At 51.0% G+C, this 14,569-nt stretch overlaps 1 protein-coding gene across 1 annotated transcript in view; it reads left to right on the forward strand.

The window, feature by feature from the left end:
* Positions 1-469: 469 nt before the first annotated feature.
* Positions 470-14,569, forward strand: part of Col20a1 (collagen type XX alpha 1 chain) — a 33,637-nt gene continuing 19,537 nt past the window's right edge. Inside the window, exons 1-13 of the mRNA XM_032904959.1 lie at positions 470-3,016; positions 5,478-5,588; positions 8,130-8,273; positions 8,516-8,671; positions 8,901-9,026; positions 9,847-10,005; positions 10,500-10,619; positions 10,943-11,107; positions 11,843-11,995; positions 12,213-12,382; positions 12,790-12,919; positions 13,911-14,056; positions 14,135-14,258. Coding sequence (XP_032760850.1) covers positions 2,938-3,016; positions 5,478-5,588; positions 8,130-8,273; positions 8,516-8,671; positions 8,901-9,026; positions 9,847-10,005; positions 10,500-10,619; positions 10,943-11,107; positions 11,843-11,995; positions 12,213-12,382; positions 12,790-12,919; positions 13,911-14,056; positions 14,135-14,258 — 1,783 coding nt within the window. The 5' untranslated portion in view covers positions 470-2,937. The remainder of the gene's footprint in view (positions 3,017-5,477; positions 5,589-8,129; positions 8,274-8,515; positions 8,672-8,900; positions 9,027-9,846; positions 10,006-10,499; positions 10,620-10,942; positions 11,108-11,842; positions 11,996-12,212; positions 12,383-12,789; positions 12,920-13,910; positions 14,057-14,134; positions 14,259-14,569) is intronic.

Consider the following 14,569-nt stretch of genomic DNA (forward strand, 5'->3'; position numbering starts at 1 on the left):
GCCTGCAGAAGGGTTTGTCTGTGGGTGGCACTAAAGGGTCAAAGAGTTCTGCTGACACTTAATGCTGCCTGGAAGTGCCCTGGGAGCCCATGGTCCTGTTTCCCCTGTACCTAGCAATGGCAGGGTTTACTGGGAGCAGGCCCATGTCAGCACTACTCTCACCTGGGGTAACCTGCACTGCCTACCTTCCTGAGCCACTCCAGCCTGCATGGATTAGGCAAGCTCTGTCTCCCACCAAGTGTCATGGGTGGTGGAGTTAGTGCTTGTTTGGCTGAGATCAATCTGGGACTTTGGCCAGCTGTTGGGAGCTGGTTTTAGCATCAAGGGATGCGGGGCCACCAAGGATATCAGTCTCTCTATTCACGCTTCGCTCCAGACTTTCCTGCCCCAAACAGCCAGACCAGGGGGAACTTTGGGTCAGTCCTGTTCCTTTGAAACCATTAAGGCAATGGTCAGAGTGTCTATTCTGTGTCATCACACCTGCTCACTTGTATTGTTACTCCTGTGTTAGCATCCCCTACTGTCAGACTGGTCCAGGAGGAAGGTGAGCAGGTTCCGGGGCACTCCGACCTGGTTTAGTTTGCAGGGGTTATGGTATGGATCTCAGAGCATGGAGATGGGTGTACACATGCCATTGCTAGGTACAAGAGAAGCAGGACTGCCAGGCTGGTAAAAGGGCTAACGGGATTTCTAGGCAGCATGAGGTAGAAAATAGAGGGGAATCCACCCAAGGATCATAGTGCAGAGAGGAATGCTGAGCTGTGTGTGAATGCACGTAGCTATTTCAAGGTTCCTGTGAGCTACAGCCCACAATCTTTATCTGACTATGGGAGGGTCTGTAGATACTTAGACCCTAGGTCCCATATCATGGGTTGAAGCCCATGTAGTTGAAAATCAGACTGAGGCTGCACTGGACCCATGGGAACTCTGGAGTGGCTAGGTCATGAGTCGTTCCTGAAGGCAAGAGAAAAGGGCCTTTTATCCCTGGCCCGGCCTACTGGGCCACCTCACCAAGTTACAGAGTGAAACCATGGGGGTTTCAAGATGGATCAGGAGAGCTTCATTGAGAGTAGAGCTTTCCCAACCTGTACTGGCTGGAATGGCCTCAGAAGGTGTGAGTAGTGTGGCCATGGGCCTGCTCCTAGTTCAAGGGCAAACAGGAAGAAAGGGAATAGATGTCACAGACCCCATCTCCAACCCCTAGTGACTGGTTGTCTAATGGTCCTTCCCCCAAATAGTCTGGTCAGAGGCTCTCTATGCCCAGTACCCAGAACTGCACACACTGGCCTTTATTCTCAAGAAGCCTCTGGGACCTCCTCTGCGGGACAGACCTACAGTCTCCCTCTACCCCTGGTAGGATTCCCAGTACAGTGTGAAATGGGTCCTTTGTGCTGGGACCACCATCTCATTCTTGCAAACAAGTTCCGAGCAGCAGCAGATTGGAGGGGGAAAGACTTAAGGGCGGGCCTAGTGGTGACATCAGGATAGGGAGCCTTTTCTAAGCTCCAGCCTTGTCACAGTGAGACCAAGAGGCATTGAAGAGTGAGGAACACTATCCTTGGAGCAGGAGGTCAGTGACTCAATTATGGTCCTTGGGCCGGGTGCATGATGGGGCTTACTAGGGAATCAACGGGAAGATTAGGAAATGTGCTAAGGCCCCACAACATGGTACCAATTGCAGCCTGGAGACCTGAGCATCTTCTCTGGGTCCTGTGAGGGTTATGTTCGTCAGCTGTGACCACCCTGGCCATGAAGTAGGGAGGGGTCTGGCTTCAGAATGAGTCCGGAAGCCCGGGCCATTTCTGTGCACTTGGTAGGCAGATAGGCAGTGGTCCATAGCATTGATCCTTAAATTTCCTGGACAGATGCATATATACACTCATTTTTCCTAATGCTGTGGCCCTTTAAAAAGCTCCTCATGTCATGGTGACCCTCAATCATGAAGTTATTTTTGTTACTACATCACAACTATAATTTTGATACTATTATGAGTCATAATGTAAGTATCTGTCTTCCAATAATCGTTGGTAATTCCTGTGAAAGGATCATTAGATGCCCCCCACACACACACACACACACACACACAAAGGGGTCACAACTCACAGGTTAACTGCTATTCTTGGGTGTATCACCCTGCAGCCTTCCTACTGGTCTGGGCTCTGCCCACAGAGCTGGCTTCCCTGCAGAGGGTAACCTTGAGTATATAGGAAATGCAGGTGCTTTGTTCAGTGGGGTGGGAATCTGGGATCCTCAGGATTCTCCTCAGGCTCACAAATTTCAGGCTGGGTCATGCTTGTGTCCCCTTCTCCAAAATGCCACCCCTAGGTGGTGGACTCTCTACCCCATTGACCTCTCTTTCAAGTGTTATCTCCCAACTTCTGAGAGGTCTCAAGGGTTCCCCAGTACTTTTCATACCTACTGCGCCTGCTTCTGCTCTAACCAGAAATTGGTCTCACATGCTTGAGGGCAAGTCACTCAATGTGATGACCTTGATGGTAGGAATCTATCTAAACCAATCCCAGACACCATGTGGGGCTGCTGGGTCCTCAAGGTCTTGTTACTCTGGTGATTCCCGCTGTGACTATGGGTTGTGGCTGTGAACACCAGAAGGGGCATGGGCAGATGTGTTGGACTGGACCCTTTCAGGGAGAATTGGCTCCCTGCAGAGGGAACGTGGAGTTCACAAGGAGGTTGTGCAGCTTAAGGTCCATTGTTCAGCGGGATGCCTCAGCATGGCTTCAGTGCTGGTCTTCGATCCTCAGTCTTCATCGACATCTCCATAATGACAAGCCACAGGCCTCTGGGCATCACACATGTCTGTAGGGACACCCTGCTGGTCCATAGGAGTGGACGGAGAACTAGCTTTCTGGTCAGGGCGAGGGCAGACGGTTCCTTAAGTGCTGAAGGGCCTTGACCTCTCCCCACAGGCTGCTCAGTATGAGCCTCCAAGGCTCCTACCTCCGCTTCTGCCTCGGGATGTTCTTGGGCACCACCTTGGCACTGGGGCAGGGACAAGGTAAGGAGGCAACGCCCCCACTGCCTGCAGAGGAACTCTGCTGCAAGCCTTTGACTTGCCAGAACAGGCATTGCTGCTGTAGAGTAAATGCCAACTTAGCAGAGCTGTTGCAGCAACAGGCAAGCTGGTAAAACAGAGGAGAGTCCCCACTCTCAGCTTTTGCCTTGACCTTTGATCTTGTGGTCTTTCAGCCTTGCTTAGGGAGGCCTTTCTGTCTGAGTTATTTCAAGATTACTGGCGTACTCCACATCTGATCCAGTATCTATGTTTGCTTGGTTATTCTGTCAACTTTTCAGTGTGGTTTCAGACACTGCATGCATGGCTTAGTGGAGATCAACACTCCTGCTTCCTCCCTCCCAAGAAGAAAAAGCCTTCCTACACTGTCTTAGACAGGTGGTGCATCTCTCTTCTCCGTACATGTATTAGGACAAGCATTTCCATCTGGTCCCTTCCTATTTGGCCATTCCAGGCTCCCCCTGGGAAAGTCTCCCCTAGTATTTTCTATGACCCCCAAGGGATATGCACAGGACTTGCAGAGGGTCTGTGTTGCAGACTCCTTCTTGTGGAACTGCTGGCTCAGGTGGGTCCCTGGAACGAATGTTTCTGTGTCCCCAGAGCCTTCACACTCATGGCTACATCTAGCTCCCAGGAGCAACATGTATGTTCCTCATGACACCTGACTGATTTGAATCTGTTTCTGGGATTACACCAAGGTCTAGCCTCATCCAAGTTAAAAACTTCTCCTACCACTGCTATCCACAGCACTGCCTGTGGTTCCAACTCATGGTTGCCTGAAGCCCAACAGACCTCGCTTCCCAACAATTCTCCTTATCCAGGGAGGTGACTGCCCCATGGCCAAGTCCCTCAGCTTCCTTTGTTCAGACGGAGGAACCCCAAGGTTGGGCCTGTAGGTTGAGGTTTCAATTAGGAGGAAGGCTTTGCTGTATGAACAACTTAGAGTGATTCTGTAAGGCCCACAAATAGTATTTCCCCAGCTCAGGTCTCAGCATGACAGGCTACCCATGCATGACTGGGGTGGGCTGGGGCCTCAGAGACCAGCTGGGAGGTGCAGCTGAGGTTAGGGAGGGGATTGTTACTGTACTGTTTCTGAGACGGAAGTTCTAAAATCCCCTAACACACTGAGGGAAGAAAACAGAAGGCTCTTTATGGGCAAGAGTGGGGATCCATGCTCACAGCTGGCCTGTCAGAACCCCCATCTCATCCTGACACATTCCTGCCTTTCAATAGGTCATGGTCAGAGCAGTCAAGCCCATCCAGAAAGAGTTCATTCTGAATGGGTTATTGTGTCTACCCCAGGCACTCCCCAGTCTTTGCCCATCTCTCTGTGCCCCAGCACATGGTGAGGAGACTAGAAGAGGTCTCTGTCCCCATTTTCCAAAAATATCTGTCTGCAGCACAGAGTCCGGAAGCTTCCTGGGAGGTCAGCACAGGCCCTACGGTCCTCCTCCTCCCCATTGACCATGGCTTCCCCCTCCTTCATGACAGGATTACCCTGTCTTTGCTTCTTTTCCTTTTGCTGTGGCAAAATGCTAACAAAAGCAACTTATGGGGTAAAGGTTTATTTTAGTTCATCCATCATGGCAGGGAAGCCAAGGTGCGGCCAGTCACACTGCATCTACCACCAGAAAGCAAAAAAGGAGTGAATGCTAGTGCTCAACCCATTACCTCAGTTCCTTATAGCTCCTGCCAAGGGAATAGCCCCATCTGCAATTAAAACGTGTGTCTCCACATTGTTAATGCCAATTAACGAAATCAAGCTGCTTCCCTCTCTCTAATCCCCCCACAGGAATCCTTGGAGTCTGATATCCCAGGTGACTTTAATTCTCTAAAGCTGACGGTACTAGACATCACACTGCCATTCCTAGTTTGGGAGCTGAAGCATGGTACACATCCCACACATGTCTACATGTAGGCACAGGTCTGTGCAGACACACCATGTGCACATAAGCAGACAGCCATCACCATAGTTCCAGCTGAGGTCCTACATCCATTCTGCTCACAAGAGATACATCCACCTAGCATATGCATGCGTGCGTGCGTGCGTGCATGTGCGTGCGTGCATGTGCGTGCACACGCATGCACAGCTGCTTCTATATCCCTCGAGAGTGGGAGACCCAAGGCAGCTGCCAAGGCCCTGGGCTTTATCTCTGCATCTCCAGTCATCATAAGGCGGACACACACACACCGCCTTCCCCTGGGTGCTGGTGTGATCCTCCTTCGCAGTGGTGGAATTAGACTCCCTCCTCCTGAATCTACCAGTGTGACCTTGTCATCAACGATCACAAGGATGTGGGAGCTTCATGAGGCCACAGACTCTATAAAGACACCTAGGTGGGGCCGTATCCCTCCATGCCTCTTAGGGAAAACCTCCTTCTGGAGGTGGTCAGTTGGTCACTGGTAAGTCTGCTTCACACCCCAACTTCCAATCCTGTTGTTACAGTAAGTAGCCGTCTGAGGCTGGCAGTACTGCCCGAGGATCGGCTGCAGATGAAGTGGAGGGAAGCAGAGGGAAGTGGCCTTGGCTATTTGGTGCAAGTGACACCTATGGCAGGTATGGAGAGCTCATGTCTCCCTACTAGGTTTTCTCTCCTCTTCCTTCTGTTAGGACTGATAGAAATGGGTCTGGGGTATCAAGAGAATGACCACACAGTGCAGAGTTTGTTACTCTGGATTTTGGCTAGGCACAAGGTTTTACTTCTGCAGAATGGAGTGTGGCTAAGCTTAAGCAAGTAAGTGGGCACACCCAGCCAGAGATCCTAGTGTGGTTTTGTTCCTAATTAAAGAAGTCTTGTACTTCACTCTGAGTGATCAGAGCTAGGTCTCACATCCTTACATATTGGCTGACTTCAAACAGCATAGTTGATGAGCCAAGTGCAGGTTCTGAGGGCAGGTTGTGACCTGGTGCACAAACTTAGATCTCAGAAAAATGCTGAAGGTATACACAGGGACTCCCCATGCCCACCCTCGTAAGCCTTTAAAAAAGAAAGCAAATTTCTTTAAAGACGGAATCTCCTTTGTCTCATTAACACTTTGATATAAAAGACAGTGCACTCCATTTCCATCTCTTTTAGGCCCAAGGCTTTCCACTTGAATAAAGTTGTGGGAGTGAGTTCACACCGTCAGTAGAATTCACTGAGCCCGCTCTAGCCAGCTGCTCCCCTCAACGTCTTTGGCAGAGCTATTTCTATCATTTCTGTGCTCCTTTCCTCAATCACATGGAGCAGATGCAGCCAGAGGGGCCCTGTATTCTCCTGTACCCAGCACCAATACACCCAGAAGGTGCCAAGAATGGCCTGGATCCTGCAGGCAGTAAATGTGAGGTGGGAGAGTGCCTGAACCTCAGTTAGCCCTCCAGTTAAACAGGGAAAGGGCCATGATGACAAACTGGGTGTGGCAACGTTACACCTATATTCTAATACTCCAGAGACTGAGGCAAGAGGATTCCCTGTTCAAGGCCAACCTGAGTTACATAGATGCTGTATTTTTTCTGTTGCGTAGAGGAAGATGAATAGCTTTAGCTCCATAAGTTAAAAAGCAAGCAAACAATGGTAGTAGGGTTGAGGATGTATCTCAGTAGTAGCATTTGTCCAGCATGTGTGAGGCCTGGAGTGAATGAACCCCAGTATTGAAAAAGAAAAAAAAACCTTAAACCTAAGAATTTAAGCATCCATATTAAGTTATATAAAACAGAAAAGCAAATTCAGATAAACTAGAAGAAAAGGGTAGAAAAAAAGGATAAATTATAAGAATAAAAAGAACATGAAGCAAAGGGAATGTATAAAGCTAAAAGTTATAAAATACTAATATAGTAGAAAAGCTTCTAGAGGGATACTGACCAGAGCATTCTTTTTAGTCAGCGTGACAATCCTCAGTAAAACATAGTCTTTTCTTACTTCTTCCTTTTAATTGAGTCTCACTGCCTAGCTCAAGCTTGACCTGAACTCAGGAATTCTCCTGCCTCAGCCTGCTGCATGCTCGAGTTTCAGGCCTGTGCCACCACACCCGGCTTGAGTCTATCTTCTGCTACTATAACAGAAGCACCCTGGTCTGTGGCTCCCTGCCTAGACAATGTCTACTCTTGGACTGGGTGCAGGTCTGGGGACTGCCCACTGTGCAAAAACAGTGCTCTGTTCCTCCCAGGTGTGAATCGTTTTTTATTCCCTGTTGTTCGAGACACACAGGCTCTGTGAGCACATCCATAAGTCTAGGTATCTCTCCCAGATCCACTACAAGGTCACTTCTTCTGACACCACCCCACCCGCCCCCATATAGAACAGGGATCCTTTGGAATCACCTGGTTTCATTCTGTTCGATTCTGAGACAGGGTTTCACTGTATATCCCTGGCCAGCCTGGAGGTTGCTTTGTTGACAAGACTAGCCTTGAACTCACAGAAACCTGCCTGCCTCTGCCTCTAGAGTAATAGAATTAAAGGATTGTATCGCCAGGCCTGGCTGTGATTTTTTTTTTTTAATGCTGGAATCTGTCCCTATCTTAGATGACAGTGTTCCAAAGAAGGAAAGGTGGGCGTTCTCCCACAAGACAGGTTCTCTGGCAGAGACCTCTTTTGGCTGCCAGAGATTTCCTTTCCCGTATCTTGCTCTCCCATCTGACATTCATCCTGTTCTCTTCCCTGACCTCAACAGGGATTGGTTTGGATGATTTCTTATACTGCTACATAATCCATGTATAATTCACATATCCATATGCACACACATATGCACTTCACGTACGTGTATGCCCATATAGCATACATGCATGAAGGACATATAACTCACATATACACTTGTGCATTTTGTGTATGTGCATGCAAAGCATACATGCAGTGCACATATACCTATCCGAATGCACACGCATACATGAGTACTACCTGAGTATACATACGCTCTGTGTATACATATGTATGCAGGCTTGCACAACACACACAAACATCCACTCACATCCACATATGCATACCCCACATAGTACATATGCAGTGGTACATGCACAAACATATATAGCACACACACATTAACATGGATACACGCCAACCCACATGTATGCACTCACATGTACAGTAAATTTGGCAGCCTCAACAACTCTACCCCCACCCAGGGGACTTGGAGCAGGAGCTGGTACTGACCACCAAGACCCCCAAGGCCACTGTGGGTGGCCTGAGCCCTTCCAAGAGCTACACCTTGCAGATCTTCGAGCTCACTGACTCTGGGCCTGTTCTGCTGGCACGAAGGGAGTTTGTAAGTAAGTCCTCCTGCGGTCAGACAGGGGTGGATTTGGTTGGAAGGCTTCTGGCTTGTGCCCTGAAGCATTTTGCCTGTGAAGTGCTTGGGTCTTTTTTCCTGTTCCCGGCATTGCTGCTCATCTCCCGTGAGGCAGACAGCAAGTCTGTGGATTTGCCTTCCAGGAAGTGCACAAACCCCTAAGCTCCAAGCCCCTGCTCCTACACTGGGCTGGTGTCCTGACAGTCTCTCCTCTGTCTGCAGTTGAGGATCTAAAGAGCCAATCTTTGGGCAGAGGAAGCCGGAGGCTGGCAGGAGCCACCCTGGAGCCTCCCTCCTTCCCTCTGAGGGACCCAGACTCTGAGAAAACATCTGAGCCCAGCATTGCCTTCACCTCAAGCAGGGACCTTCCCATTCTCGGTGGGTCAGAGTGGGGTGAGAGTAAATCCTGGGGTAGGGGAAGTCCCATGAAGCTTCCTGTGTCTCTTGTCATATGGCCAGAAATTCTTGTTTGTATATGACCACATGTTCTAGCTTTAATTTAGGATTACCTGATGTGTTCCTGGACTCACTAATCTCATGTACAGAGCCCTAGCTTTGGTCTGGGATGTACACAGTAGCAAGCTGTGACTCCTCCCCCTGCCTCCAGGAGTGGCCAGTAAGGATCAGAGAAAACTCAAGCAGGGCCTTGGAGTACAAAACTCTGCCCAGCCAACCCCAGACCTGGAGAGGCAGAGCCACACCGCAGTCTCTGTGGGAAAGCGAGGGAAGCTAGGTAAGCTCTGTCCTGTGGAGCCAGATAGATTGATGCGATGTCCTCATCTGTCTCCCATCACATCAGGATACTCCCTGCTCCAGCAGCACAGAGCCGTGGGAAGGCTGCTCTCCTCAGACTTGGGTATTACCCCCTCACATCCAGGCCCTGTGCCCTGTTCTATTGCTATGGATAAGGTCTTCTGGTACACTGTTACCCCTCCTCTGAGAGTCTTACAGGCAGGCCTGGGCCTCCCCTTTATACTGAGGATAAGAAGCCACAGAGGAATCAGTTGACTGTGTTCAGAAATTCCTTGAGGCCTGTCAGGTGCCGTCTTTGTCAAATTATCAGGAGCCCCAGGTAGGAGCCCCAGGTAGGAGCAGTTTATCTACAAAGAACTCTAGGGAGATGGAATGTCCTGAGGCCACAGAAGTTTCTGGTTGCTACCATCCCTGTCTGATCTTCCTGTCAATTTGCCCAGGTTGGGCTGTCTATGGTGCTGACAGTCCCAGCCACACCAAATAACCACCTATGGGCAGCTGGGCCTGGAAATGTGGGTGCTGAAGCCTGTTCAGCCCAGGGGCTAAATTGTCAGGTTCAGACATAGTGCTGCCAGGGGCTTTAGATGCAGAAGTGACCCCTAGAACTGAGGCTGTAATCAGCCTTCTGTGAAGGGATTTAGAGGAACTGAAACTCCAAACTCAGAAACATGAGGGTTCTTCTAAGCCTGGTAAGGCACAAAGGTCCCCCCCCCCGCCAAGATCCCACAGAAAGGTATTTTGAGGGCTGCAGTCAGTTCTCCAATACTTGAGGTGTTCTCACTCCTTACTACCTGCCTCAGATGACCCCCAGTTCCAGTGCACACCCCCAACACCCGCTGACATAATCTTCCTGGTGGATGGGTCCTGGAGCATCGGCCACAACAACTTTCAGCAGGTGAAAGACTTCCTGGCCAGCATCATCACACACTTTGCAATAGGACCAGATAAAGTCCAAGTAGGTGGGTACCGTCTCCTTTGCCCTGCCCTTGTGTGTGGGGGTGGGGGGATTGGACTTCTTGAGTTCTTACTAGCAGAAGGGTGCTGCTCTCAGGAAAGGATAGTGACTGCCTCAGCCTCTCAAGGTCCATCGACTGCCAAGAGAGTTAAGAAACCTGGCTGAAACCTGCTTGGTCTGGGTCAGGTCATGACTCACTTTGTCTGTGAGTCAGGGCTGTTGTTATGGTCTGCAGGAATGGCTAGCTTCCGATTAGCCCCTCTGATGATATCTCTGCGCAAGCCTTGGGCCCTGAAAATGTGTCATTTCCTGGGAGTGGGACTCCCAGAGGCCGTACTCAAGAGCAGGGGATTCTGTGGATCTGGTTTTCAAAACTGAGCCTTGGCATTGAGGATACAGTAGCACAGCACTTGCCTAGCATGCTTGCCCCCAGCGATGCAAAAAAGAAAGACCCCCTACCCCCAGAACCTCAACCTAGCAACCAAAGTCCACCCCTAGGTCTGACTCAGTACAGTGGAGACCCCCAGACCGAGTGGGACCTGAACTCCTTCCACACCAAGGAGCAAGTGCTAGCAGCAGTACACCACCTCCACTACAAGGGAGGAAACACGTTCACAGGTATGTCCTGGGTCTTGAGGTTTAGCTGTTCTAAAGCCTCTTGCCAGCCCTTTTCTACCCTGTCCGTCCATGAACATTTGTGTGATGGGTGGGTGTGAGCCCACCGCACACTTTACAGGTCAAAATCAACCACCACCACCCACCCAACCTTTGGCAAACGCGTGGAACTTTGGGTGCCTTGTTGAGAGCAAGGGTCTGTAGTGTTCAGAGGCGGCTTATTTCTCGGTCCTACTTAGCAAGTGCCAGGATCAGCTGTGGTTGAGAGGGCGTCTGAGGAGGAGGTCCTAGTGGTCATCCATCACTTTGTCCCTCATATTCCCAAGGCCTCGCCCTAACCCATGTGCTGGGGCAGAACCTGAAGCCAGCAGCAGGTGTCCGTCCAGAGGCAGCCAAAGCGTTGATTCTGGTGACAGACGGCAAGTCTCAGGATGATGTGCGCACAGCTGCCAGAGTCCTTAAGGACCAGGACATTGATGTCTTCACTGTGGGTGAGCCCGCGCAGTGCCTGGGCCCCGGGTTGGGATGGCCGTGGCTGGGGTGGGCTCTGGGTCACAGACACATCTTTACTCTGGCTTTACCATCTCTGCTAAAAAGCTTGGGTCCATTATAACTGCTGACCTGCAACTTCCACACCCATAGGGCCCAGAGGTTGAGTGCTGCTCCATAGAGGTTCATGGCTACCCCTTGTAACAGCATCTGCAAAATCTATCCCTGCCTCCTCCCTTGCTGTGACACTCCCCAACTCCCTGCCCCCCTCCGACTCACAATGCAAGTGACCCTCATACTGGTTCCCTGCCTGGCACCTGCTGTCGTACCTGACAGCTCTTCCCCTGCCCCATTTGCTCCTCAAGCAAGGACTGTTCCGAGTGGTCTCTGGGACGTCGACCACATTGGTTGCACTGTTTGATGGGAAGGAAACTCTAAGTGTAGGGAGTGTTCTAGGATCTCCTCTCTCCCAGGAGCCCCCTCTCTCATGGGTGGGTATCTGACACCAGCATCCACCTAGCCTGGCCCGCTTCCCAGAGCTCCCAGGGCTAAGCACACTGGCCTCCCCTGCCCCATTCCTATGCTCCACCGAGACCCTGTGGAATCTAGGACATATGTCTTCAGTGTGTGCCCTCCCCCACGCTGGGAACTCTGTTAGGTCCCTCCCCCGTGGTCTTGTCTGTAAACAGAACGAGAGTTCTCAGAGTGGCTTGTTGGCGCACACTTCCCCAAAGCAGGTGTGAAGAATGTCGACGAGGCCGAGCTGAAGCTCCTGGCATCCCAGCCGCTGGACATCACTGTCCACAACGTGCTGGACTTCCCTCAGCTGGCCACCTTAGCCCCTCTGCTCAGCCGTCTTATTTGCCAAAAAATTCAGGGCAGAGGCCCAGGTAAGGATACAGCACCACAGTGACGGTGGAACAGGAAGATTGAGGCTATACTGGGGCAGTTTCATGGCCCAGAAGGGAGTGTAGCCTAAACCAGAGGGATTCCTCCTTGGATATGTTAAGGGTTGGGGTAGGGGGATTTTCCTGTCCCTCCTGTATATGGCCACCAGGGGGAGTATGCAAACGTGCTTGCTTGGTTCCTGATTACCTTTCCTCACAGTCAAACCAGCAGCCAGTACTCGGATCCTGGACCCTCTCCCCACGCCCACCAGACTGACCCTGACCCACGTCACCTCATCCAGTATCCACCTGTCTTGGACTCCGGCCTTATACCCACCCCTCAAGTATCTAATTGTATGGCAGCCGTCTAGGGGTGGTGCCCCCAAGGAGGTAAGAAGAGGGGGTCCCCTGATTCAGCTTCTGCTAAGACCATCCTTGGGAGTTGGGGCAGCTGGCAGGACTCAACCAGCATGGTTCAGGTGGGTTCCGCTGAGCTGTGCAGAATGAGGGCCTATAGATGAGTAAGTCTGCATGAGAGAAGAGATCCAGGGTGGTGCTGGGAGAGGGTAGCTACACATGGATGTACCCCATCAGACTGGGTCAGAATGTGGAGTGCCGGGCCATGACTGCAGACACCAGACTGGTTTTGATGACATGTTGCTAGATAAGTGGATGGTTTTACAGTCTCACCTGCCTCCATGGTGCCTGGTGCTGCTCCACGTGGGGACCCAACCTCCCAGGATAGCAGTACCATGTCTCCCAAGTCTACATCCTGTTGATGGGGTTTTCCTGCTCAGGTGGTGGTGGAGGGGCCTGTCTCATCCATGGAGCTTGGAAACCTGACCTCCAACACAGAATACTCGGTCTCTGTGCTTCCTGTCTACGAGAGTGGGGTTGGCAAGAGTCTGCAAGGCCGGGCAACCACAGGTAAAAAGGTGACCTTCGTGTAGTCCTGCCCTTTGGGGATATAGTACCAGCAGACGTGACTACAGGCAGCTCTGGGTCTGAAGGATTCCCACGAGCCACAAGAGGCTCAGGATCAAGCCTCTCTGACCCATGTCCTCTTTTGAACACAGTGGCATCACACCAGGGCTCAATACTGCTGATGCTATGATGTTGTCCTAAGGCTCCCATCCTGTCTGGTGACAGCACATGGTCGAGGCCACTGGCTCTCAGCCTGCTGCTGGACCTACAATGATTTCTGGTTAACAGCCCCACTGAGATAGGGCTCATGCACCCACACTCACCCACTTACAGAGGAGAGCTGTTAGCGTATTCAGGGCTTTGCCGGTTGTGGTAGCACACACCTTTAATCTCAGCATTAGAGGGGCAGGTGAATCTCCGTGAGTTCAGGGCCAGCTTTGTCTACACAGCCAGTTCCAGGACAACCAGGGTTAGAAAGAGGGAACCATTTCTCAAAAGACAGAAACCTGAACAAACAAACAAGTAGGAAGAACAATATATAAAGAGAAGTTTGCACCAAGATCATATTCATTCCCCAAAGGAAACTGCACATTGCACTGACAGCTTCACCCAGCCCTTGCAACCTCGGCTCTGCTCTTTGCCTCTGATCTGCCTCTTCTGGCCATTCATAGAGACACCTCTGTGAAGTATGTGAGGGTTTGTGTGTGTGAACCTGAATACTACATCCCTTACCACCTCTGTAGCAAATTGCCTTAGGCCAGCGGGGTGATCTGGCTCCCCCAGAATTGTTAGGCAAAAATACAGCCCGCTGACATTTGAGACACATGTGACCTAGAATCCTGTACTCTGATTGGTGGTCGCTTACCTGGCTGTCTTTACAACCCTACCTACTCAAAGCCTCATCACTGGAAAGAGGGCTCTGTTGCTTACGTATATGAGTTCTGCGTGTGCCACAATCCCCCTGAGATTCTCCCGATGATCATCCCCTCCTCAGCACCCCTGCCTCCACCTGGGCCACTGACCCTAGCTGCGGTGACACCCAGAACTCTCCACCTTACCTGGCAGCCCTCTGCTGGGGCCACTCAATACTTGGTACAGTACTTGCTGGCTGCCTCCACTGGGGAGGAACAAAAGAGAGAGGTGAGAGGCAGGGAGGGAGAGATGGGGTGGGGCAGATGGCGAGGCTCAGTGTAGAGAGACTACTGTGTCACCTGCCAGGTACATGTAGGACGTCCTGAGGTAGTGCTGGATGATCTGGAGCCTGGCCAGGACTATGAGGTTTCAGTGCAGAGCCTTCGTGGACCAGAGGCCAGCGAGGCCCGGAACATCCATGTCAGGACCCGTGAGTATCGGTTCAGATGGCCCAGTGTTCTCAACTGTCCTAATGCTGTGACCCTTTAATACAGTTCTCATATTGTGGTGACCCCCCCAACCACAAAATTATTCTCATCACTAATCCATAACTGTGATTTTGCTACTGTTAGGAATTGTAATGACTATCTATGGTTTGGGATGGTTTTAGGTGACCCCTATGAAAGGGTCATTCGATCTCCAAAGGGTTTGAGACCCACATGTTGAGAACCTCTGACACAGCAGTTACCCTGTTCTGTTCTGTTCTCTAGCTTGCTCTAGGGTAGGAGATCACAGATAACG

This window comes from Rattus rattus, chromosome 5 (assembly GCF_011064425.1).
Source record: "Rattus rattus isolate New Zealand chromosome 5, Rrattus_CSIRO_v1, whole genome shotgun sequence".
Lineage (NCBI taxonomy): Eukaryota > Metazoa > Chordata > Mammalia > Rodentia > Muridae > Rattus > Rattus rattus.